Below are 24,675 nucleotides of genomic sequence, written 5' to 3' on the forward strand. Positions count from 1 at the left end.
ATATTAGTACCACTTGTATGTATTATCAGTCTATTTTCAGTACCTGATTAGGTCCAGAGGTTGATGCTTGTACCACATTCCCCAACGTGCCCAGCGCTCATACAACAGATGTCTGTTATTTTGAGGTCCATGGGTTTTGATAGGCAGACTACTCTTATACGCTCCCTGAGACAGATACAATAACAAAAATTGGAATCCATTTTCTTTTTTTTTAAAGTTATTTTTGTTCATTTTTATTTATTTATTTGACAGTGACAGAGAGAGAAAGAAGCAAAGAGAGAGAGAGAGAATGGGCTCACCAGGGCTTCCAGCCACTGCAAATGAACTCCAGATGCATGTGCCCCTTTATGCATCTGGCTAATGTGGGTCTTGGAGAATCGAGTCTCGAACCAGGGTCCTTAGGCTTCACAGGCAAGCACTTAACCGCTAAGCCATCTCTCCAGCCCTGGAATCCATTTTCTTTATGAGGTCTGAACTAAAGAAGGAACATCACCTCCCTTACAAAGCTTCAGAGCTTGTGAACTCAAGTCTGTTGCTGAAATAATGTGGTAGATGCCTCTGTCACTAGAAATATTATGATCCTTCCTGAAAAATCTTTTTAAAATTATTTTTAAACATTTTGGGTCCATTTTAGTTAAGTTAGACTAGAATTCATATTTTACCTATTGAAATGTAAGTCTTATAATAAAAATATAATCACAATAAGTTGTTATAATCTTTAGTTAAGAAATTGAAAGTATCATTCTGCTTTAAGAAGTGATCTTGGCCTAAAAGTGTTCTTCCATATAGAAAGGATAAAGGAAAGAGTAACTGTTCATTTGAAAAGCATGAGGTTTTTACCTCTAGGGTTAAGCCATGTTTTTATTTGAATATTTTGCAGATATGTCAAAATATAAAGCACTTAAATACACTTTAAATCCTCTCTAAGATGTTTCACACAGGTTTCATATGGTTGTTTCCCAACAACTAGGCTATGAGTTCTTATGAAGTTTTCTTGACACCTTGAACTCTGGTTTGCAGGTTGTGTCTCAAGGTTTCAACATGTAGATGTCATTTCTGGCTCTTTAATAAAATAAAGTGTACAGCCTAATATACCTCAGACATTTGAAGCCTAATGATGGGAAATTAAGAAAGACTTAGGGGCTGGAGAAATGGCTTAGAGGTCAAGGCACATGCCTGCCAAGCCTAAAGACCCTGGTTCAATTCTTCAGGTCCCATGTAAGCCAGATGTACATGGTGGCGCATGCATCTGGAGTTTGCAGTGGCTAGAGGCCCTGGTATGTCCATTCTCGTGCTCTCTCTCTTTAAAAAAAAAAAGAAAGATTTAGATTTTAATTACAAGGTATCCATGGAAAAAAAGTTTTGTATGCTTGTGAAGTAAACTGCTTGCCCTGAGACAGGATACAGGAAAGTATGCTGAAAACTTTCTTTTTGTCATTAGTGACAATTCTTCTAAAATACATAGCATTCCTTCCTATCTTTGGTGGTCAGATCATACCTGTTTCTCAGGATTTTGAAGCTAGAATTTAGCATATGGAATATAGCATTGTTCAACTTGACCTCAAGCAACAGCTAGTTTTTTGAAGTAATTACCCTTGTCTACCCACAAATTTCAGTCTTTCTGATTTCCCAGATGCTTACCAGCCACTTCCTTGATTGGTGCTTCCTCCAACCAACAAACTTCTCTCCATCTTTGAAAACGCTGTTGACATCTTATAAGGGCAATATACGTAGTGTTTGTGTCCGTGTTTCCTTTCTTTTACCTTCTCTTCCCAGTTCCCACCACAATTACTTGCTCTCCTCTCCTCTGTAGCTATTGTGATTTTATACATATGTGTGTGTATGTGTATATATATATATGTATGTATGTATATGAGATAATGGATGCAGGAGGGCCTCTAGCCACTGCAAACAAACTCCAAATACATGTGCCACCTTGTGCATCTGGCTTACATGGGTCCTGGGGAGTTGAACCTGGGTCCTTTGGCTTTGCAGACAAGTGCTTTATCTGCTCATCCATCTATCTAGCCCTACTGTGATTTTTGTAAGAAACAATACGTAACTAGAAGTGAAATGTATAAGGGTGGTATTTATTTCATACATCAGTGGGTGGAGAAGAAGAAAGTTTTAAGTTTTAAAGTACCTTTAATTGAACTATACATAATGTTATTGATTTTATTTTTCACTTAGAAAGCTTTATTTTTCTTTCCCGAGTTAATTAAAATCAGTATAAAATTCCTGAGTCAATTTTAAGGACTTTCTACTTTTTCTTTCTTGTATCTGTGTTCTTATTAAGTATTAGTGCCTTATGTTAGCATTTCAACTAATTTATATACAGAAATGGAAAAGACCACCATTAACAATAAAGTTATGCTAACTACAAGTTTCCCACAGGAAACTATCAATTCCCAGGGTGATTACATAGAGAAAATCTCCACAGCAAAGAAATAATTGAGGCTTTCCTTTGCAGAAATGACTTTAAGATTCGCTGCTCTGAACATTTCACCATTGACTATGTGCTATTTAACATGGTGTTTAATTTCTCTGAACTGTGCTCTGTATACCTAAAATAAGAAAGGGGGTGGGGATGAGAAGACTGCTCAGAGGATAAAGGTACTTGCCTGCAAAGCCAGCTGGCCCAAGTTTAGTTCCTAAGCCACAAACATAAGCCAGATACAAAATGTAGGTACAAGTGTCTGGCATTCATTTGCAGCAGCAAGGGGCCCTGGCATGCATACATACATGTGCACATGTACATGCACACACACACACACACACAAATAAATAAATGAAAATTAAAAATAAAATTAGGGGTTGGATGGATAGCTTAGTGGTTAAGGCACTTGCTGTGAAGCCTGAGGACTCAGGTTCTATTCCCCAGTACCCACATAAGCTAGAAAAATAAGGTGGCCCTGCATCTGGAGTTTGCTTGCAGTGTGTTCTCTCTCTTTCTCTATCTAACCTTCTCTCTCTTAAATACATAAATAAAATATAAAAAAATAAAAATGAGAATAGTAATATTTATTCCTTTTGTTGTTGTCGAAATCATGAGAAAATTCAGGAAGCACACAAGCATATTGCTCACTGTTATTGTTCCATTTCTAACTATAATTAGGTATTTATAATGAATATAACTTTGGAAGTTGGCTTCATAGGTCCAAAACCATGCCTTTGATAATTAACATTTATATATTTCAATTATATGCATATAAAATGGAAATTGTAGACTGGAATTAATATCCTTGTCTGTCTCATAGAGATGTCTCAAAGATCAAATGGGATAATCAATGTGAAACATTGAACTCACTGGCAAATCAGAAGTTGGCAGTGCATTAAATCTACTCTTACTTATGCAAGACTGCAAACTCCTCACATATTCTCTCCTGCAAACTCTGCCTTACCTCATAAAGTCAAGAGTGCTAGCTTTTGACAATCCCCAAGGGAAACTTCTGACTTATTTTAAAGTATGTGACGAGTATAGTGGGGAGGTAATAAGTAGTTAGAATAGATTCAAATGTCATTTCTGTTGGGCAACACCCTCCAACAGCTTGGAACAGTCATATCTAATTAATACTTGTAGGGAAGTAATGATCTGGATAGGAATATTATAGGTAACAGATTGGAGGGTTTTGGTTGTGGGATGTTTTTGATATATGGCTATTCTAAACCCGTCCTGTTTGGAGTGGCTGTGGAGCAGAATCAAGAATAAAGTGTTGTGTTGAGGCAGAGGGAATTGCTAGCATGTCCAAGCCTGGACCCCGGCTGCACTTCCTCCTATGGGACAGAAGACAGAAATGCTTTGTTGTGGAAGAGACCTGGTACAGAATTATTCATGCTATCTCAAAAGGTCTCAGGTAAGCAGGAGTCATCCTCTTCAGTGGTGTAGCGCTGGTCAATGGTGAAGAGCACAGTGATACTGAGGGGGATAAGGGAAGGTCGCACAGGGGTCCACGTGACCCAAATGTAATATATGTGTAACCGTGTAAAAACCAGTAAGCATCATAATAAAGTCACAGGTCGATCATTAAACATAAAGACCTTTTACCGTAAACGGAAATTATCTTTCAAAATTACCTCATGTGGAGGAAATGCTGCTATATATGAACCATTGTTTATAAGCTTACGGATTCCTGCAAAGGGAACAAAAATATTTGGATCACTTTCAACAAAGAGGTCCCTCTGAAGCATATAAATGTAAGACAAGGGCCACATATCCCATAAGGACAGTAAGTCTCATAAGAAGACACACAGAGAGCCGGGCGTGGTGGCGCACACCTTTAATCCCAGCACTCGGGAGGCAGAGATAGGAGGATAGCCAAGAGTTCGAGGCCACCCTGAGACTACAGAGTGAATTCCAGGTCAGCCTGGGTTAGAGTGAGACCCTACCTCGAAAAAAAGAAAAAGTAAAAACAAAGAAGACACACAAAGAGCTTAGCTTGGTTTTGCCCTGGCAGCTTTCGTAAATGGAGCTCTGCAAGAAGCCAACATATATTTTTACTTTGCCATATCATATTGTGGCAAATGTGGCATTTTTATCCACTTATTTAGAATCACAAGCCAGGGTAACATTTTCTCTCTTTAAAAGGACAAAGCTTAGACAGAGAAAAATTCAAAAGGTTTTTTGCATTAGAAATGTTTGTTTATACCAAGCTAAGTCATGTAAATAACACTATGCCACACTCAAAATTTCCATCTCCAAGAATGTGCCACATCTGCACTTGTGAGTACAGGCACTGAGACACTCTCTCTGAATAGGATTCGTTCTTACAATATTAATTCATATTAATAAGGAGCTAAAAATATGGACATCTGAAATCAAGCTGTCTTTTATTATGATATAATCACAACTGTCTTCAAGAATCAGTAATACTTGTGGTTGGATGAATGCTTATCGCAGCATTTTCATTTTGTATTTCAGACTTGATATAATACAAATGATTAATTTCTTAAGCTCAAAATGTATAAATGATGCATATTTATCACATAATTGTAAGCCATTTAAATATCCCTTTCCAGCTAAAGCTAAAAGTTGAAGTTAATTTCTCTCTTTCTCTCTTTTTTTCTTTTCTTTTCTTTTTTTTTTTTTTTTTGAGGTAGGTTATTGCTCTAGTCCAGGCTGATCTGGAATTTATTATATAGTCTCAGGCTGCCTCAAATGCACAGTGATTCTCCTACCTCTGCCTCCTGAGTGCTGGAACTAAAGGTATGTGTCACCACATCCAGCAAGACTAATTTTTATTTGAATTTTCAACTCTTATGAGTTTATTGCATTTCCCAGAAACAGCGCAATATCTCTTTAATCATTTAAGAAGTCATTTACTTTTAAATTCTACATGAACACATGGTACTATCATGTAGGCACAATTTTAGTTATTATTCTGATTATATTTTCCTTCCATATTTCTAACTTTCATTGTCTTGACATATTCTGATTCCATTTTTCTTTTCTTATAACATTTCTAACGTTCATTGTCTTGGATAAAGTTTTGCTTTCTAAGGCCACTATTTTTGCTCAGACATAATTAAATTGTTAGAAGACAAACATAGTAAATATAGTATGAATATTATTTTCAAAACCTGGCCAAAATAAAACACAATTTATTTTTCTCAATGTTCCTTTATAATTTCAAAGACATTAGGACATTTGGCTAATATTTGATGTCTTTTTTTTTTTTTTTTTTGAGGTAGGGTCTCACTCTAGCTCAGGTTGATCTGGAATTCAGTATGTAGTGTCAAGGTGTCCTTGAACATGTGGCAATCCTTCTACCTCTGCCTCCTGAGTGCTGGGAGTAAAGGTGTGTGCCATAATGCCCAGCTTGATATCTTTAAATGTTCCATTTTTCAAGGTTAGAATTCAAAGTCCACTTTGTTACCTACTGTCTTGTCCTCAGTTTTATATGAAATTTTCAACTTTATTCATTTTTTCTGGGGGGTGCAATATTGTCAATTTTTGTCAGGGTTAATACATGTTGTAGTAAACTGTTAAAGCTTTAAATAACACAGAAATTTAGGAAATTAAAATAAACTGTTACTTTATGTTACAGAAATAATCTGTGATGTTTTCCTTATATGCTTTCTAGGTTTTCTTTTGATTGATATATATCAAGGAAATGGAATTACATTAGACATGTCTTTTAATCTTTCTTTACACATGGAAATGCATTTTTAGTTCAAACTCTGAGTGGAGAATAATGCATATGGACATAGTTACATATGAAAGCACTTAATTTATGTAAAAGAAGAGTGAAAAATGCCATATAACTATAAAATTATGGAGACAGCATAACTTATTTGATAGTCTGTTGTGGTGGACATTTTTTATACTTTTTGTTTACAAAACCAAAATAAACTAATTTCTATGCATATTTTCAATCAAAACTCTAATTGTTGATTTAGGATAAAGGTCAAGAAATAAAACTGCTGTTCTATAGTACTTGTAAATTTCCTATTTTGATATAAAAGTTTACCCAAGACAAGGAAAAATAGAAATGTAAGGAAATAAAGATAGAGATTGAATATGAACTAAAAATATTCCTACATTATATATTTTGGTGCATTTGGGTAAATTCCCTCAATTTCTTGTTGCCTATTTTTAACAAGGTAAAATATTATAGAACTTTTTAATGTGATAATCATTCATATTTAATGATACAGGTGAAAACTCAGTTATTATAAAAAATAATGCTGTGTATAAGTTATTTACTTTATCAGTACTCTAAAATAAATTTCTTACCCACTTTTGATATCCCATTTTCATATTTGGTGCGCTCCAGCATGTGATAAACTATTCTGCTTCGAGTCGCATTGCTGAAGAACGTGTCTTTATTGTTTATTATAAAGCTGGTAAGATACAGGAATTAGTTTTAATATACAGAGCAGATCACCATATCAAGACAGTTACAAGTGTTTTGAAACTTTCCATCTCTTCTATTAAAGCTAGTGTATGTGAAGTATACTAAAAAATAAAAAAGGCCAAACTTCCCAAAAAATCGACTGACAGAGAAAAATAAACGTAGAAAAATGCAGTGATTAATCAAATATTCATTTTAATATCTTCTTTCAGTGAGTAAGAAAGCCAGTTTCCTAATTTTTCCTATTTAGCATGAAACAAGGAGATAATGTGTTGCCCAGTAACTCGTGAAAATTCCGTGCTACCTCAAGCAATGAGGTTAAAATAGATTAGAATAAGAATTGATATCGTTCCCCATGCCGTACTTACTATCTATCTGATAGTTTCCCCCAGGGCCGAGTTTAATAAACTAGAATTCCACTTGATGTCCTATACTGCCCCCATGTGGTAAGATTAGCAAGGGGCCACGTGAGTGTCAATGATCTAAAAAGCAAAAACATGATCCCAAGATGAAAGAGGTAGGATGTCTTTTTCATACAGCATGTTAGTAGTCCCAGACGCTGGAGAAAGCTTCCCCCGCCCCCGGACTTCTGATGTTTTATCTCGGTGAATGATGGACCACCATTTTGCCAGTACTTCCTCCTGGAGTCTTAGTGCTGTGGTCCTTGCCTCCTCACCTGCTATCTTCTCAGCACCAAACAATGTAACTAACCTAACAAGCCATCACTGCCTCCTTCGGTACCACCCTTGTTCTGGGAGTAAGTGCCTCCTGCCTAGATCATGAGAAGAGTGTCCCCCTAACTTCACTTAATTTCCCACCTCCTTTTGAAACATAGCTATGATCCCTAGAGCAATCTTCTACCTTCCCATACCAGCAGCCCTTTATTAGGGTCACTGCTAAGCTTAATATTTCCTCCAAGGTTATCTGTACTTGCACACCAGCCTGCCCCTCAGCCTTATTTCTATATTTCGTACTTGTATGTTGGATAATTTTTCATATTTTATGATTAATCATCACCTTGAATTCCCCTGCTTCTTTTCCTCAAGGTTTTACTCTACCTTTAATATCTGTTTTTCTTTTTCTCTGTTCTTCACATTCCTCCATATTTTTAACTTATAAACAAGCCTGGTTCCTTCAAAATGGCTTTCAAGTCCTCAAATGTACTAAATTCAGGGCCTGCTAATTGTAGATATCAAAAAAAAAAAAAAAGTCCACTATTCTGATGATTTTCTACCATAGGGTTAAAGCCCACTTCCTGACCAAGTATTTCTTAGGTAGATAAATTCCTTTGAGCTCAGCTACATTATGGAGGAATGAAACATATGATATGAAAAATTAATAAATATATACATAACAAATTTCAGATAGTTTCTATGAAAAAATATGAAATAGTATAATGGCATCAAAATGACCAGGGTGGGAAAAAATGGGAGAATTCTCATACATTTTTTTTTTCACATATGATATTGGAATGGAAACAGAATAGCAAGAAAATACCTTGTGCATATCTGGGGCCTGAGTACGTCATGCAAAGAGACTAGCAGGAATAGAGACTCTCAGTGGAAACCACACTTCAGCAGTTGAGAGCTGGAGTAAGTTAGGTAGGGAAAATGTGGAAGATAAAGTAAGAATGCTGGACAGGACTACAGAGTTATTGCCTACATAGTGATTACAAACTGAGATTAATAAGACGTACAAATGGGAAGCTATGTGGAAGGTGTTTGCCTTATATGATTGATATTTTTAAGATTAAGCTGGCTTCTTTGTTTTTGTTAATTTGAGGTCCTTTTAAAGGCACGGAGAAAGCTAAAGACAGTCCTTTTAGCTGTGGCTGCTCTATAAACTTGGTTGTCATTTGGATTTTTAGCCCTGCACCCTACTTTCTAGGGCTGGAATTAGAAATGAGGATTTTAGAACCATCTCTAGGATTAAAGGATAGAATAAATGGGATATTTTGAAAGGGGAGAATAGAGAATTTCCACTGAGTTCTGGCTGCTACAGATTTGGTAGTCTGGAAGAAAATTAATTCCCCACATAGCAGAATAAAGGTTAACTCAAAGCAGTATCAGTGGCTCAAAAATCTTGGCTCTTTACTATACCATGCATTTTTTTCTTTTTAAATAATTTATATTTATTTATTTTAATTTGTAAGTATAGAGATATAAAAGAGAGACAGACAGGGAAAATGAGAATTATTGCAGCAGGGCCTCCAGCCACTGGAAACAAACTCCAGACACATGCACCACCTCATGCATCTGACTTAAATGGGTGCTGGGGAATTGAACCTGGGACCTAGTCTTTGCAGATAAGTGTCTTAACTGCTAAACCATCTCTCCAGCCCCATTTATCTTTTTGTTTAATCTAATTTATGTAATTTTACATGTAGATTCTTGGAGTAGCATGAAAGGAGAAGGTAGAAACAGTATCATAATCTCCCTGATATCCTCAACCTGTGACAGGTAGAAACTCAATAAAGCCTATTTGAGTAAATGCATAAATAAATAACGAGATATGTGAGCAAAGAAAAAAAAAAAAGACAGAGAGAGACTGAGAAACATATGGCTGTTGCAGAAGATGTTCTCATTCACTCTAGTTCAATATGATTAAAACCAAGATAGTTTAATGAATGAGTATGTTGATAAATGAAATTATAGTTTTAATGATTAACTAATTAGAATGTTATCATTAGCAGAAAGTATATTATTAGTACCATAGTTATTTTATTTAAATGATTTTCTACCATAGTAATTATTTTGGAAGAGTAACTACACTACCAGCCCATGGGTAATACATAAATCAATATGTAATTGTTAACTTGAATGTATCTAACTTGTAAAAAAATAATGAAGAATTAAAATTTTTCATAGTCTTGTTAGTAAGACAGGCATTTTAAGACAATGATATATTATTGGTAAATAATGGAAATGTTCTCAGATATTTTTTTCTTGAGAACTTTACTTTATGAACATATTGCCTATTGGTCATATTCTGCCAGGTTATACACTTATGTCCCCTCTCCCCATCCCCATTTTCTTAAGCCCTCCTCAGTGGGGAAATAGTATCTACTGTGGGCGGTGGAGGAGGGGCAGTGCCTCAGAACACTCCATCCCACCCTGTTACTCTTACATTCTTTCTGTCTCCTCTTCCAGAATGTTCCCTGAGCCTTGATGGGAATATTATAAGCCTCTTTTAATGTTGAGTTCTCAAAAAGTTTTGGGTTTTTCTGCTTCGGTGAGCTTTCAGTCTCTCCAGTGTCTACTGCTATCTTCTTGAAGAAGGTTCTCAGGCTAGCAATGAAAGAAGCACTGAAATTTAATCTGTCACTTCCTCTGTAATGTTGGATGAGAAAGTTCTAGATAGTGAAAGGTACAGAAGCAAGTGGTAGTACAAAAGTCTTATCAACTCACTGGTGAATCCGTGCTCTGCTGAAAGGGCCGGTGTAGCAGTCTGACTTCTCCAGGTCTGGAAAAGCCGACTTGTCAAGAACCATAGGATTTTTGGACACCCACTTTTTGATTCTTTTGAAGTAACTTTGTACCCTGGAATAAAGTTACAGTTTAGAATTAGTTTAGGTTGCTTTCTAGAGAAATGCTAACCTTCTATGCCAGTTTCCTTAAGAATTAGAGGACAAGTTCCAAATAATGGGCAGACACACACACACACACACACACACACAGAAAGAGAACATACATATGCACTGATTGGAATCATATTTATTTTACAGAGTAAAAAAGAAACACAAGAGACTGACTCCCTAGATGGATTCTGGAAGTCTAGATTTTGTTAACATAATAAAAGTTGTTTCCCTAAAAATGCAATATTTCCATAATACTAATGATGTTATATTAGGAAGTTTTTTGAAGTATTCCGCAATAGTGAAGTCAAAGCAACAGAACAGACCTGGACAAGTACAGCACATCTCAATATTTGTTTGGCCAATTCTGTTTGAACTTTGAAAGAAGCTAGGACAGTAATGACCAGGTAAGAAATACTGTCTCTTTATGATTGTTTCATTCAAGTTTATTATGGTAAAATTACCATGAGAAATTTCCAATAAGAATTTAATCATATGAAGATACTTAGGATGTGAAAATCTTATCTCTCCTTCAGCCATTAAGATCACCTGGAGGATATTTCTATTTCTATTTTTGAGGGAGTATAATACTTTTAGTGTAAAATAATATGAGGTTTTGGAGGTGTTCATTTTGTTGACATAATGAGCAAAGCCTCTAAAAATAATAAACTATCACCATGTCTGGAGGCCAGTGGAAGAGGGTAATTAGATGAAATTGAACACATTTCTAATCGTTTAAGCCCCTGAAGCTCTAGAGGTGATGTGATGCCTCCTGCCCGACATCATGGAATGGTGAATGAATTCCACCTGGCATTTCCAGGTGGAAAATACTGATGAGCAGCAAAACTAGGGACCTACAGTCTTTGAACAAATTTCAGGCCAAAGTACAAACAACCCAGAAAGTAAAGTTTTGATTGTTTACAAATAAATTACATAAAAGGTCTTTAACCTGATCACTTACATTGGTCATAGAAAATAAACAATATTGTAAACTTAGATCTTCATACATGATGGTGAAATATTGCATGTCAAAATTAACTATGTTTTCTCCTTGAGCCTTGTTTTGTTTTCTTACTTATTAAGTTGATTTTTTTTTTTTTTTGCTTGTTTGTGTGTGTGGAGTGCACGCATGTGGGGGCTTGTACATGAGGAGGCCAGAGTGGTCAGTGGTGTTGGATGTCTTCCTTAATTGCTCTCTCCCTTGCCTTTGTGAGACAGAGTGTCATCCTGAACTTAGACCTTACAGATTTGATTGACAACCCAGCCAGCAAGCCCTGGGATTTCTTGCATCTACCTTCCTATCACTGGGATTACAGTCACGTGCTACCACACCTGGCTTCATTTTGTGAACCTAGGTTTGAGGCATAAGAACTCAGGACTTTATGTTTGTTCAGCAAGCACTTGACGAAGTTCTTCTCCAAAGTCCCATGAAAGAATTTGAGAAGTATATCAACAGTGCCCACAACATGGCATGCATTAAAATATGTGATAGTAACAATGGAAAGAAATGTTGTTATTACTGATAATACTGTACAAGCCTTTGCACCAACATATTCCATTATCTAACCTCTCATAAACATTTATCATGCTGGACTTCTTGCAAATTCTAGATTTTGTGATATACTATGACCATGATTTCTAATAGAGTTTTAGTGTCCTTTTTTAAAATCAGAAGCAAGGCAAGAGAATCCTATGGCAATTGAAAATAAATCCAAATTAAAGAGTTAAAAGCATTGAGTCAAGATGCAAACTGTGACAGTAGCTGTGAAAACAGTCAGGATTGGTGGGAAGAAAACCATTCAGTTCCCCTGATCTCTTAAGCTGGCTACTTTTTGTTGTTTCTTCCTTGTAGGCTATTGACAAAAAGCTTTAATATTCAAATATAAAAATGTCCCATTTAACATGGAAAAATTGGTGCAATTATAAGACTATATCTTTTTCTATAATCCTTCCAGGAAATATAAGCTTCTTTAAATTTGAATAATTGCATACATATTACTTTTCCTGGACAAAATACTGTTTGCTGGCCAAAATTCCTTCCCTATGTTTTTCTTGACACTTCTTAATTGCATCCATAAAGCTGAGTAACAGAAAAACTCATTTTCAATAAAAGAAATGTAAAAGGGTAGGCTTCAATAAGGTTCAAAATACTTGAACTTTATATGAACTTGAACAGAAAATAATAAACATAAGATATGAAACATCAAAACACCCATTATATTTATTTTTTAAAATATATTTTCAATATCAATCATAATAGAAAATGTACCATTTTCATTATTTAAAAGGTTTGTTTCTTTAGAATTTGGTATGTAGATATTCATGATTCATCCTAAACAAAAATTTACTGTCAAACTGAACTATTATAATTTTATGTAGAGTTTTATTGAAACTTTAATATACAGTATTTTTGCTCCTCAGCAAAGCTCTAAAAGAGAGATGTCTGTTCTATAGCAAACCCACTGTGGTGGTTTGATTTAGGTGTCCCCATAAACTTAGGTGTTCTGGGTGCTGGGTTTCCAGCGGATGGAGATTTGGGAGTTAATGTCTCTTTGGGGTAGGCTTAGGGGTAATAGTGCCAGTTTTCCCTTGACAGTGTTTGACACACTTCTGTTTCTGTTTTCCACCTGATGTTGGCCAGGGGTGATATCCACCCTCTGCTCATGGCATCATTTTCCTTGCCATCATGGGACTTCCCCCTTGAGCCTATAAGCAAAATAAGTCTTTTTTCCCACAAGCTGCTCTTGGTTGGGTGATTTCTACCAGCGATGCAAACCTGACTGCAACACCCACTTACAACATAGTCAGAAATTTTCACTGTCCATGATAGCCCACTAAAAGCAGCCAAAACCAAGATATTTTTATCAACCGTCAACACTCATATGTCACAAAATAAATAAGAAAAATGCAGTTGTAAATGTCTGCACTACAATATTCCAATTACTGATTTAATCATGCAATAGTGGCTTTGGAAATTTGCCACACAGAGCAGGACCAAATCCACATATGGAAAACGATGACAGTTCATTGTAAACCATAATTTTTAAAGTTTTTGTTTATTTTTATTTGTTTATTTGAGAGTGACAGACAGAGAAATAGGCAGAGAGAGAAGGAATGGGTGTACAGGGCCTCCAGCCACTGCAAATGAACTCCACATACATGCACTACCTTGTGCATCTGGCTTATGTGGGTCCTGGGGAATCAAGCCATAAACTGGGTTTCTTAGGCTTCACAGGCAAGAGCTTAACCACTAAGCTCTCTCCAGCCTATAAATCATAATTTTAACCAGGCAGATATTTGTCTCTGCTGAGGAGCATCATGAGTTTTATGTTGCTTTAGTATTAATGTCCAAAATGTTTATTCAACTTTAGTTTTTTTTCCTCCATAATTTATTTGTTTTATCACAAAATCCTACCACATTTAAATTTATTGTTTAAAAGATAACCCCCATCATGATTTATAAGGTTTGAAATTATACTTACCCATTTTCTTTGGTACAGGAAAAAGATTTATAGAATCATTTACTAAGATGTTCTGTTATTCAAACCAGGGTTTCTGGCTTTTGTGCCATTCTGACTTGTTCTCCTCTACAGAATCCCTCAGTGGCATGACACACACTCTGTCATGGTACAACGCTGTGTTTGTATGTGTAGAGATTTTTTTTCCATGAGCAGGGAAACAGCCATACATATTTGACTGTTTGATTGGGCATTCATTAAATAGAAGCTCACTTCTTCCAGGTTACTAGAACGAGGGAGATTCAGGCTGAGTAAGGTTTTCTGTCTCAGGGTTGTGCTTTAACTCATTTTGTATAGGTATTCTTACTCATAGGTAAAGAGCTGATGTGAGTCTCTTGAGCAGAAATTTATCTTTTCATACTAGGACAGGGAAGGAAGTCTAGGGCAGGAGGACAGAGGAGATCTACGGTGAAAAGATGTGCATGGTCTTGTCAGGTCATGCTCTGGATGCTCGTCTTTACCTTCACTGTCAATAAGAAAATGGAATTGAATGACCACAAGGTGCTTCCAGGTCTACTGTTCTAATAAGCTAGTGAGTCGCCATTTACCCATTGATCTCCGTTGTATTACTGTTTAAAAAATTAGAACCTACTGAAATGCGAACTTTCAGTTTAAATCTTCCTTCCATAATAACAGATCATGGGAGGATACTGAGACTGTCCATAAGAAAGAGTAACAAAGAAATAATGTGTGGTGCTTTTTTTTTTGGCAAGTTACTTTAGAAATTGTTTCAAAAAATCAATAGTATTTTCCCAAAATTTGTAACTACTAATATGGATAGTCAAGTGTTTTTTTTTTTTTTTTGTTTTTTTTCCAAGTGACAAATTGCATGTAATGAAAGTGTGCATCATCCACCAACCTGCTCATTGATTTACTCTTCTGGTCGGTGTAGTAACATTTTTTCCTTTAAAAAAAAAAAGAAGAAAAGAAACCAGATAAGGAAGATAAATTGAGGCCAGTGAGTAACGATATTCTATAACACTGAACATATCAACACTGCAAGTTGTAAATGGTCATGAAACAGAGGCAGTATGTTATAATATCAGCAATAAATTTATGTAATTTTAATTTCAGAATATTAGTTCCTTATAACAAAATATTTTACAACTTAAGACTAAAGTAACTTTTGAAGATTGTTTTACTGATAAAGTTATCTGTCTTCTGCCACTCAATGGATGGGAACTGATATTTGCTTACATGTCATATAGAGTCATCTATTTACACATTCATTTATCTATCTAAATATATATGTAATAAAAACCATATGGTCAAGAATTGGTCAGGCATACCACTAAAAATTTAGAGAAAAAAGATTTCTTCTTTCAAGTGATTGTCCTTTACCATCAAGGCAAAGAGAAACCAGGAGATAAAACACCCCTCGCACATCAGCCAGGGCCCAGATAAAACCACAGAGGAATTGGCAAGATGAACAAGAGTGCTGTTTCCATGGCAAGCCTGACCACCAACACCAGGGTGATGCAGACAGACACTGAGGATATTCAAAGCACACCAAGGCAGAAATCCAGAAGCTGCTGAGAGACAACACTTAAGTAGACTTAAAACACCCACCATGGCTCAGAAACTTCGTGGAAGAGGAGATGGAAAGACTGTAAGAGCCACAGAGTGGAAGGGATTGTCCAGAGGCATTCCACCCACCCCTTTCAGTGACTTACTGCTGCTCTCATACCTCATAACTCACAACCTCATGGGAAATACCAGCAATCCCACTACTGAGAAGAGCCCTCAGCAGAATGGGGGCAGGAGGAGGGAAAGGATGGTTCCAACATGTGATGTTTCCATACAAAGTATCTACTTAATTAAAAAATAAAAGAGGATAAACTGATAGGAATACACCAATTTATATTACATAATTAAAGTTCCAATAAACAAAGAGAAAGAATATCAAGTGGGTTTTTTTTCTTTCTTTTTTTTTTTTTTTAAAGATTTCTTGGGCTGGAGAGATGGCTTAGCAGTCAATGTGCTTCAAAGGACCCAAAAATTCCTCAGGACCCACATAAGCCAGATGCACAAGGTGGCGCATGTATCTAGAGTTGGTTTGCAGTGGCTGAAAGCCCTGGCATGCTATTCTTTCCCTCTCTCTCTCTCTCTCTCTCTCTCTCTCTCTCTCTCTCTCTCTCTATATATATATATATATATATATATATATATATATATATATGTGTGTGTGTGTGTGTGTGTGTGTGTGTGTGTCTATCTCTCTCTTAAGTAAATAAAGGAAATAAATAAACTTTAAATAAATCTCTTCTTTCAACAAACTTCTTTTACCATCAAAGGAGCAGTTAGTCAGTTGTAACTAAGTGTGATGATAGAGCTAGGTAGAAAATGCTGTTTCAATGCCTATGAAAAGGATCTCAATCAGTTTCTCAGGTGGAGGAGAAAAGAGGCAGGGAAGCCTTTTCAAAGGAAGTTGTCTGTGTTCAGTCTTGGGGCATGACTGATAGTCAATCTAGTAAAGAGGACATACCTAGAATTCTAGACATAGGTAGCCATATAAGGGGACATGACCAAGCATTGTAAGATTCAGGAAACTGCAACTCAGTTAAAGCTAGACAACATATGGAGAGTTGAGGGATATGGAGAAAAAAAATGACAGATTTAAGGCTAAGGTTTTTGGATAAAAATCAATGGGGAAGATAGTATTTTAAGAAGCATAATACACTGGCTTTTTTTTTTAGATGTAAAAATTCTGGTAGCAAGAGGTAAGAGGATCTCTGTGAGTATGAGGCTACCCTGAGACTACTTAGTGAATTCCAGGTCAGCGTGGGCTAGAGCAAGACCCTACCTCAGAAAAAAAAAAAAAAAAAAACTATGGTAGCAGAGCTTAATTTATCCCCTTAGTGAATCCCTTTCTATTTTCTGCTTTGACTTCAGAAATATGATATTCTGCACATCCTAAATGCTTTTTGTATTATGACCATAACTTACTTAGATGATCAGTCCGTACCATGGGGGTGGAGGGGAACTAAGAGTAAGGATAATTAATATTTAGTTCTAATTATTTCTGATGTGCTTAAAGACTTTCAGAGATGAAAATTACTTACAATGATGGGTCTTGTTATCTGAAGTGTCTTACCATATCTTACACTAAATTCGAAGTTTTCCTGGCAGTTCATTATAAAGATCAAGAACCACATGTTTAAAACTTCCTGTAGTAAATATTTAATTCAAAAATTCAGGAATAAATATGGTTACTTCAGGATATTGTTTGTAAGTTTTTTTTTGAGGAAGGGTCTCACACTAGACCAGGCTGACCTGGAATTTACTATGTGGTCTCAGGGTGGCCTTGAACTCACAGCAATCTTCCTACCTCTGCCTCCCAAGTGCTGGGATTAAAGGTGTGTGCCACCACACCCAATTGTACTAGTGTTCCTTAACACACTTTGGCAAATGGTGTATATTTTCTAATATTTGTATCATTAAATAAATAAAACATCAATAACATTTTAAATGATTCATACTATTATCAGAGAAACCTTTTAATTTATATTTAAGAACACTATATATTTACATGGTCTAATTTCCACACAAATATAAAGGATTATGTCCACTTTTATAAAATAAGAAATGAGATTGACCTTTGGAATTTCTAAAAGTTAAACATTTGAAAAAAACCATTTCACCTTATCAGTCAGCAACTCCTCCTTCGAATAACAGAAAGTGTTCAGGATATCAGAAAGCTTACCACATTAGGGAAAACAAGTTAGAAAGAAAGAAAAATCAAAACTATTTAGGATGCCCTAATGCTTAGAAGAGAATTTTTTTGGTTACAAGAGCACAACTTGCTGCTATAAAGTATACCAAAATATAGACTCATCTTTATACTTATTGGAATAAAAAATTTAAATACCTGAAGGGCATCCTAATATTCAGCCTCTCCGCATACATGCAAAGGGTGTCCCATGGAATGTGAATTTTAATAAACATGATATCCGGGTTTGCAACAGCTGGCTGCAAAGGGTAAAGAGATGGACTGCATTATTTAGCATCAGCACCAATGATATTATGCCAAGATTTGATTTGAGAAGAAAGAACATCATCTTTCAGTTCTGAATAGATTATTGTCACTCAAGTATGGGAAAATTATGTAGATATAAACTGATTTAAAATTTAATAATGCCATTGAGATTTGCAAAACTTGGATACACCCAGATACACACTTAAAATAACAGTGTCTTTAAGTTGAATTTCAGTAAATACCTCCAGAATGCACTCAAAGTTGGTTTGAAACCCAATGGATATATTAAAAAAAAAAAATAAGAAAGAAAAAAAGGGTATGTATGAGGAGAACTCCCTTGAAACGTCAAAAACTCAAAACTTCCTCATTGTGAATAGGTCTGATTGTCACCTGTACTGGCAAATGAAAAGCATCAAAGCTTCCACTTCTCACTATGATATTAACAAGCAGGTTTTTTTCTCCTCTCCCTCTGAATTCCCCCTCTTCCAGAAAGCTACTGGGAGGGCAGATTTAATGCCTTCTTGAAAAAAAAGAAATCCATAGCTGCACTTCTAAGTGGCAGCAGCAGCAAGCCCATGCTTTGTATCACTACCGTAAACAAGAAACAACCACTTGTATGAATCAGTGAGCTTTCTCATATTGATCATTACCAAAATCTGGATTCCCCAGTCAGAGCAATTTTGAGGCAACTCTAACTTTCAAACTGTTTTGATGAACATTATTTAAATAATCATGACCCTTATTTTTATTCATCAAGGGCATAAAATACTGCATATTGTCAACATTTATTAAATAATTTATATGTATCACACTTTATTAAATAACCACTTAAATCTGCAAATGATTCCCTGGGTCTCCTGGTCCGTCTCCAGGATAATGGAGTGTGTACGTGATAGAAACCTGTGCCACACAGAGCTCTTCATTTGCATGCTTACTCTGGCCTCTTGGTGGCATGTCTACCTAGGTATGTGTAGACAGAATGAAACATCTTTTCTTGTCAAGATACAAGGTCAGGCATGAGTTCACATCATCTGATACTTCTTGTATTCTTCCAGAAAAAATACTCTAATAAAATTCTTATTAGTGCCAAAGTTAGATTTTTCTTCACACAGATATTTTGATCACACTCTGAGGTGAATTCCTTTCTCAAAAGAAAAGCATCTGGATACTTAGATCTGATCCAGCAGCTGTAGTCTAATGTAAGCATCTAAATAATTGGCTAATTTGGCATTATTTTCACTTCTATTCATATTCTGACCTTTAAAAACCTATGCAGTCATTTTCTAAAGTTCCCAAAATGTGAGATCCATTGAACATGGAACAAGTTTATGACCATTTGAGCACCAAATTTCATGAAGCTTACCTGTCATGTGAACATTTGTAATAAAAGAACTACTTTTTTTTCCTTCCACTGATGCACAGTTGCCTAACACAGTTCACATGAATTTCCATCAGATTCAATTATTTAAGAAATATAGGAGTTCTTGGGCTGGAGAGATGGCTTCTACAAAGCTAAAGGACCCAGGTTCAATTCCCCAGTACCCACGTAAGCCAGAAACACAAGGGGATACATGCATCTGGAGTTCATTTACAGTAGCTAGAGGCCCTAGTGCATCCATTCTCTCTTGTACGTCTCTCTTCTCTCTCTTTCTCTCCTTGCGAATAAATAATTAACAATTGTTAAATGTATGAATTCTAAAAGCTCCCTACACTTTCCCCTATAAATAGTGGAAACTGATGGTTGCTGGGAAAGAGTCGTCACATCCTTTAGTGGTGAGGTACTAGTGGGCTGCTCATTCTGCAATACATGGCCTCCCACCTGTGATTATGCAAGCAATCTTCTTAATTTAAAACAGTGGGTCAAAAAAAAGAGGGCCATGGAAGTAAGAAGGAGGTCTAATGGGGAGAAGGGCTTTAAGGGGAGGGAAAGAAAGAAGATAGGGTAATGGGAGGGAGTGGGATCAAAATACATTGTATACATGTGTTAAGATGTCAAAAATTAATTTTAAAAAGTTCAAAAGTATTGAAAACTGTAATTTCAATTTAAAATTATATGGTCTTGAATTTAAACTAAAATATTATATTCATATATTCATAAAGCATGCATTCTAAATATGGTAGATTTCATGGGTTTGCCAGAAGAACTTATTCAGGGAACCATGTCACTGGATGAACTCAGGTCTAGACAGAGCCAGTCTTATGGTTGACCACTTCAGAGATGTTCAGCTATGTACGTACTTGCTGAAAATGTCTGAGAACATGGCAAAGTATACTAATAAACTTAAGGCTTGTGCTTTCCATTTTCCTCTCACCTTAGCAAGTTCCTAGCATTTTGACAATCACTGGGAAAAAAACAGTAAATGGCACTCTCATGTTAGGGTAACTTTTAAGGGCATTTTCTACTTGAAATATGTTTGTTTCTAATTAAAGGTTAAACACTATGGAAACCATGACTAGAAATGTTAGAGGAAGATGCAATTGTCAAATATCTACAGACTTTTCAAATTAGAGCAGTATTTATGCTCAGAGAAACGTATATAATTTTTAAAACAGCCATTGATTCTACACAGCTATGTAAAACATATTGATTATCCATTTGGATATTTGTCACTGGTCAAGGAGAAGGAGCACATTATGAAGTTGGAATTTCCAAGTTCTTTTTAATGACTGCTCTAGACACTGCAAAGGTTTCTGTGTAGGTATGACAGTAATAATAAAATCCTGTTTGTGTTGGGGATGTACAGTGCCTAGTCTCTCCATCTACGACCTCTGTTTGAATGTCAGCACTGCAAAGTAAAATTAAAATAAGCATGTAAATAAAAATGTTAAACATGAAGGATGTAAGCATTCACATGTTTATATGACTTTTCCATCCAGAGTAAATCAAAGACATATTTCATGCTTCATTGGACTTATTCAGATAAAGTTCTTGTTTTCAAATGTTAGTAAAGGGCCTTCTCTTGAACTTATGTTTTCTGCTCCAGTGTTGTTATGTCAACTGACCTTTCACTTGCCAAGTGCAGTTTAAATTTCTTCACTCTAGATCACATTTAGAATAAATTGTATGGCATTGTGTGAAAAGTTGTATTGTTTGTAATCTCAGAGATTTAAACACAAATTCCACTTGCTCCATTTAGTAGGTCTACAACCTTAGGTAAACATATTGATCCTCTTTGACCTTGAGCCTCCTTGCCTGAGGAATGAAGAGAGGGACCTCTCTGCCTCAGAATAGAGGGAAGAAGGTTGTAGGAAACTGTATGAAGTGCCTGTCACTTCAGGATCACAAGAAAGGTTCCCTGTCGCCTGACAGTGTGCCTGCCAAATCAGACTCTGCTCTAAACATAGAGAATTTTAAAATGTCTTTAGAGTCCTTCTCCCTTGTTATCACCCTGTAAGCAGTCAGTTGATTCTTCTTTGGTGGAGCCTGTGCCTCGGTTTTCCACTTTATATGCAGGATTTTGGTTATACAAGCATAAAGCCAGCAACAACCTATGATTTTGAAAACCAAACATTAAAAGAAATGTAAAAAACAGAAAACCTCTGAAGCATAGTGACTTGAATCACGGTGTGAGTTCAACAGTTAAATCTTTTCCTCTCATGATATAAGTTGAAAGAAAACTGTCAAAACAATGGAGCCACACTTCTATTCTCTTTGAAAAAGGCACCCATTCGTCTGCATTCATTAAGAAGGCCAGCCCTATACATAAACAGTAGGTTTCCCCTCATTTACTCCACTTCCTGTTTTTTCTCACTTGCCACTATTTCCTATCTTTGTCATGCATTTATTACATGGATGTCCTCTTTTTTTTAGTGATTTTCCCTTACATTTATAAATGTGCCACAGAGAACACTGTTTTGTTCATGTACATCCCAACCCTCTCCTTCTGTGTCAGATTTCCAGTAGATACTCATCCATCATGTATTGAACAGATGAATAAATAAGTTAATTTTTAGTTTGGAAATGGGGTCTGCCCCAGATCTTGCTATATATACATAGAAATATACTGGGTTATAGAATCCTATATCCTGGAAGATAGACAAAAAGGCTGAACCCTCAACGGGACCTCAGGGGAGTACCTGAGTCGAAGGGATCTGGAGAGGGTGAGATGAAACTTAACCTTAAATTTCTCCTGTTTCTTTTCTTTTTGTCTTTCTTCCCCCCACCCCCTACTTTCTTCCTTTTTCTTCTTTGTTCTCCCATGGCGATGGCTTGTAACTCTTAGAACCAGGATGAGTTAACACCCACAATGAGTTGTTGATCAGACAGACCTATAAGGTTTTGCAAAACAAGACAGACTTCTCTCAGAGCACTTAATTACCACCCAGAGCTTAATAGTGAGACCAACTGCTGAAGACACCATATGCTGTCCATAGGAACATGGAAAGACCTGGCTGGAATGTGGAAGTAAGCCAGTCCCCAGACAGTCCATCTAGTACTATAAGATGCTACATGAGCTACTGGGGTAAAGTGACCAACATCTGTCTAAGCAACCCAAGGTAAAACAACCTGATGTGATACTCACATAAGTGCAGTAGTGGCACATAGCCATGGCAGGTAACCAACTGCTCTTGGATTGGCTAATAGATCTGCACAGTGCAAAGAAAACCATATCTGGAACTGGGAAACAAGTCAGAATCATAGCCAGATAATGAGTTTCCTTTCCAATATTAAGGCCCCACTAATCTTGGGCTACAAGAGAATCTATACCCATTAAATTCTCTCTAAATTAATAATGGTTATCCCATATAACCTGTGCTGATTTCACTCTCCACTGGAGAATTTGCTTCTCTTTTTAAGATGGGAGCAGGATCTGAGGAGAGTAATGACCCATCATACTCCACCAGGGTCCCAGCTGAAACCATAGAGGAATTGGGGAAATGGACAAGAGTGTTACTTTCTCAGTGAGCCTGATATCAGCACAAGGGTGAAGGAGAGAGACACTGAGGACACTCAATACCTACCAAACTAGAGATCCAGAGGCTCCTAAGAGCCCATCACTAAAGTGGACTTAAAATGTACCCAACATGGTTCAGGAAACTTCATGGAAGAGCAGAAAGATTGTTGAGCCACAAGTTGGGACATTATGCACAGAGATATTGCCTCTCCCCCATAACTGATGACTGCCTCCACAAGGTATGACCCACAATCCCCGTGGGGATGACCTGCATCCTCAATGAGAAGGGTCCCTTTGGAGGAATGGCAGGGATGAGGGAAAGGATGGTACCAACATGTACTATTTACATACTGAGTATGTGCAAATCTAATAAAAGAAAAGAGAAAAAAAAAAGAAAGAAATGGACTGGGTTGGTCTTAAATTTATAATCATTTTACCTTAGACTCCCAAGAACTAGGATTACAGCTGTGAACAGCCTGCCTGACTCTGATTATTAATTTATTGCTGTCAAGCTCTTTGAAGGGAATAATCTAATCATCTTTAAAAAAAGGGGGGGGATGCTTTTGAAGGAGGATTTTACATTACAGTGACTACTAGTGATGAGTGAAATGTCAACCTAAGTTCACAGGTAGTTAGAACATGACTCATTTACATGTATTAATTTTAAATACATATACAGTGAGAGATCTTTTGAATTGATATGCACTATCTTTTTTCATAACTTCCTCAACTTAAATTCTCTCTTGTTATATGTGCACTTGAAAAAGAAAAAAGAAAAATGATTGCTAGTGAACAAGGTGGTGCTGCAGGTGACAGGGTGGCTCTGTCAGGAGAAAGATTCCCTTCTCCTGTGGAAGCACATCTGCTGATTTCTGGTCGGCTCGGCTCTGGTGAAAGCAGGATGGTGCTGTCAGGAGGAAGATCACCTCCTGTGGAAACCCAAGCTGCCAGTCTTGCTCTGCTCTGCTCAGCTCTTGTGAAAGCAGGCTTCAAGGGGAACAAAACACCCACAACCTTCACACTTCACATTATTATTTAATTATTCCACCCCAAATTCCCAAGAGGTAGAACAATCACTCCTGAAAGAAGAGGAAATTTAAAACGATTTTCACAGTCACTGCAAGTTTTTGATACAGAGCAAATGAAACAGCCCCTTGGAGTTTTCCATCAAAGGGAATGACACATTGCCCATGTGAGGTGCAGGGCAAAGCACTGGCCCTAACAGTTACAGACCAGCTTCCTCTTCATGAAGTAGCTTTGCAATATGCCTTGTCTTCTGTTGGCATTATGCAGACATTACCCACATCAGCATGCAATTTAATAAGTACTTAAGATCTTCCCTCTGCCTTACCCACTATTTAGCTCTGATGAATGTGTGATTTGAAAACATGGACAGATTTCTCGTCATCTGTAAGGTAATAAATCAAATGTTATCTAACCTTTTTGCAAAACTGTCTTTCCTTATCTCTCATAAAAAGTTCTAAATATTTTCAATTCAACATAATAAACTTCAGTTGCAACCAAATGTCACAGCCTTCAATAGCAATAACTTTGAAAGATAATAAACACTCATAATATAACAAAAAACAAAGTGTGTGTGTGTGTGTGTGTGTGTGTGTGTGTGTGTGTGTTCGCATGAGATTGAACCTATGTTCTTGAGCATTGTAGTCAAGGGCTTCACCACTGAACTATACCATCAGCCATAAATTACAGGATTTGATATTGTAGATAGCCATCAGTATTTACATAGTAATAAGTCCTAAATTAGTATGAAATTTTTTTCAAAATATACTTAGGTTATATTTTATGTAAGTATAATAAAAATTATATAAAATAGAATTCCTCTATTGCTTAGAAAAGT

At 36.4% G+C, this 24,675-nt stretch overlaps 1 protein-coding gene across 4 annotated transcripts in view; it reads right to left on the reverse strand.

Moving 5' to 3' along the window:
• Positions 1 to 24,675, reverse strand: part of Ano3 (anoctamin 3) — a 334,161-nt gene that overhangs the window by 115,406 nt on the left and 194,080 nt on the right. For all 4 annotated transcript variants that reach the window (XM_004660858.2, XM_045157621.1, XM_004660859.2 and 1 more), the window contains 6 exons: positions 17,812 to 17,912; positions 14,803 to 14,847; positions 10,259 to 10,390; positions 6,734 to 6,840; positions 4,075 to 4,130; positions 44 to 165 (listed from right to left, as the gene is read on the reverse strand). In XM_004660858.2, the coding sequence (XP_004660915.1) occupies positions 44 to 165; positions 4,075 to 4,130; positions 6,734 to 6,840; positions 10,259 to 10,390; positions 14,803 to 14,847; positions 17,812 to 17,912 (563 nt within the window). The remainder of the gene's footprint in view (positions 1 to 43; positions 166 to 4,074; positions 4,131 to 6,733; positions 6,841 to 10,258; positions 10,391 to 14,802; positions 14,848 to 17,811; positions 17,913 to 24,675) is intronic.

Source organism: Jaculus jaculus, chromosome 8 (assembly GCF_020740685.1).
Source record: "Jaculus jaculus isolate mJacJac1 chromosome 8, mJacJac1.mat.Y.cur, whole genome shotgun sequence".
NCBI lineage: Eukaryota > Metazoa > Chordata > Mammalia > Rodentia > Dipodidae > Jaculus > Jaculus jaculus.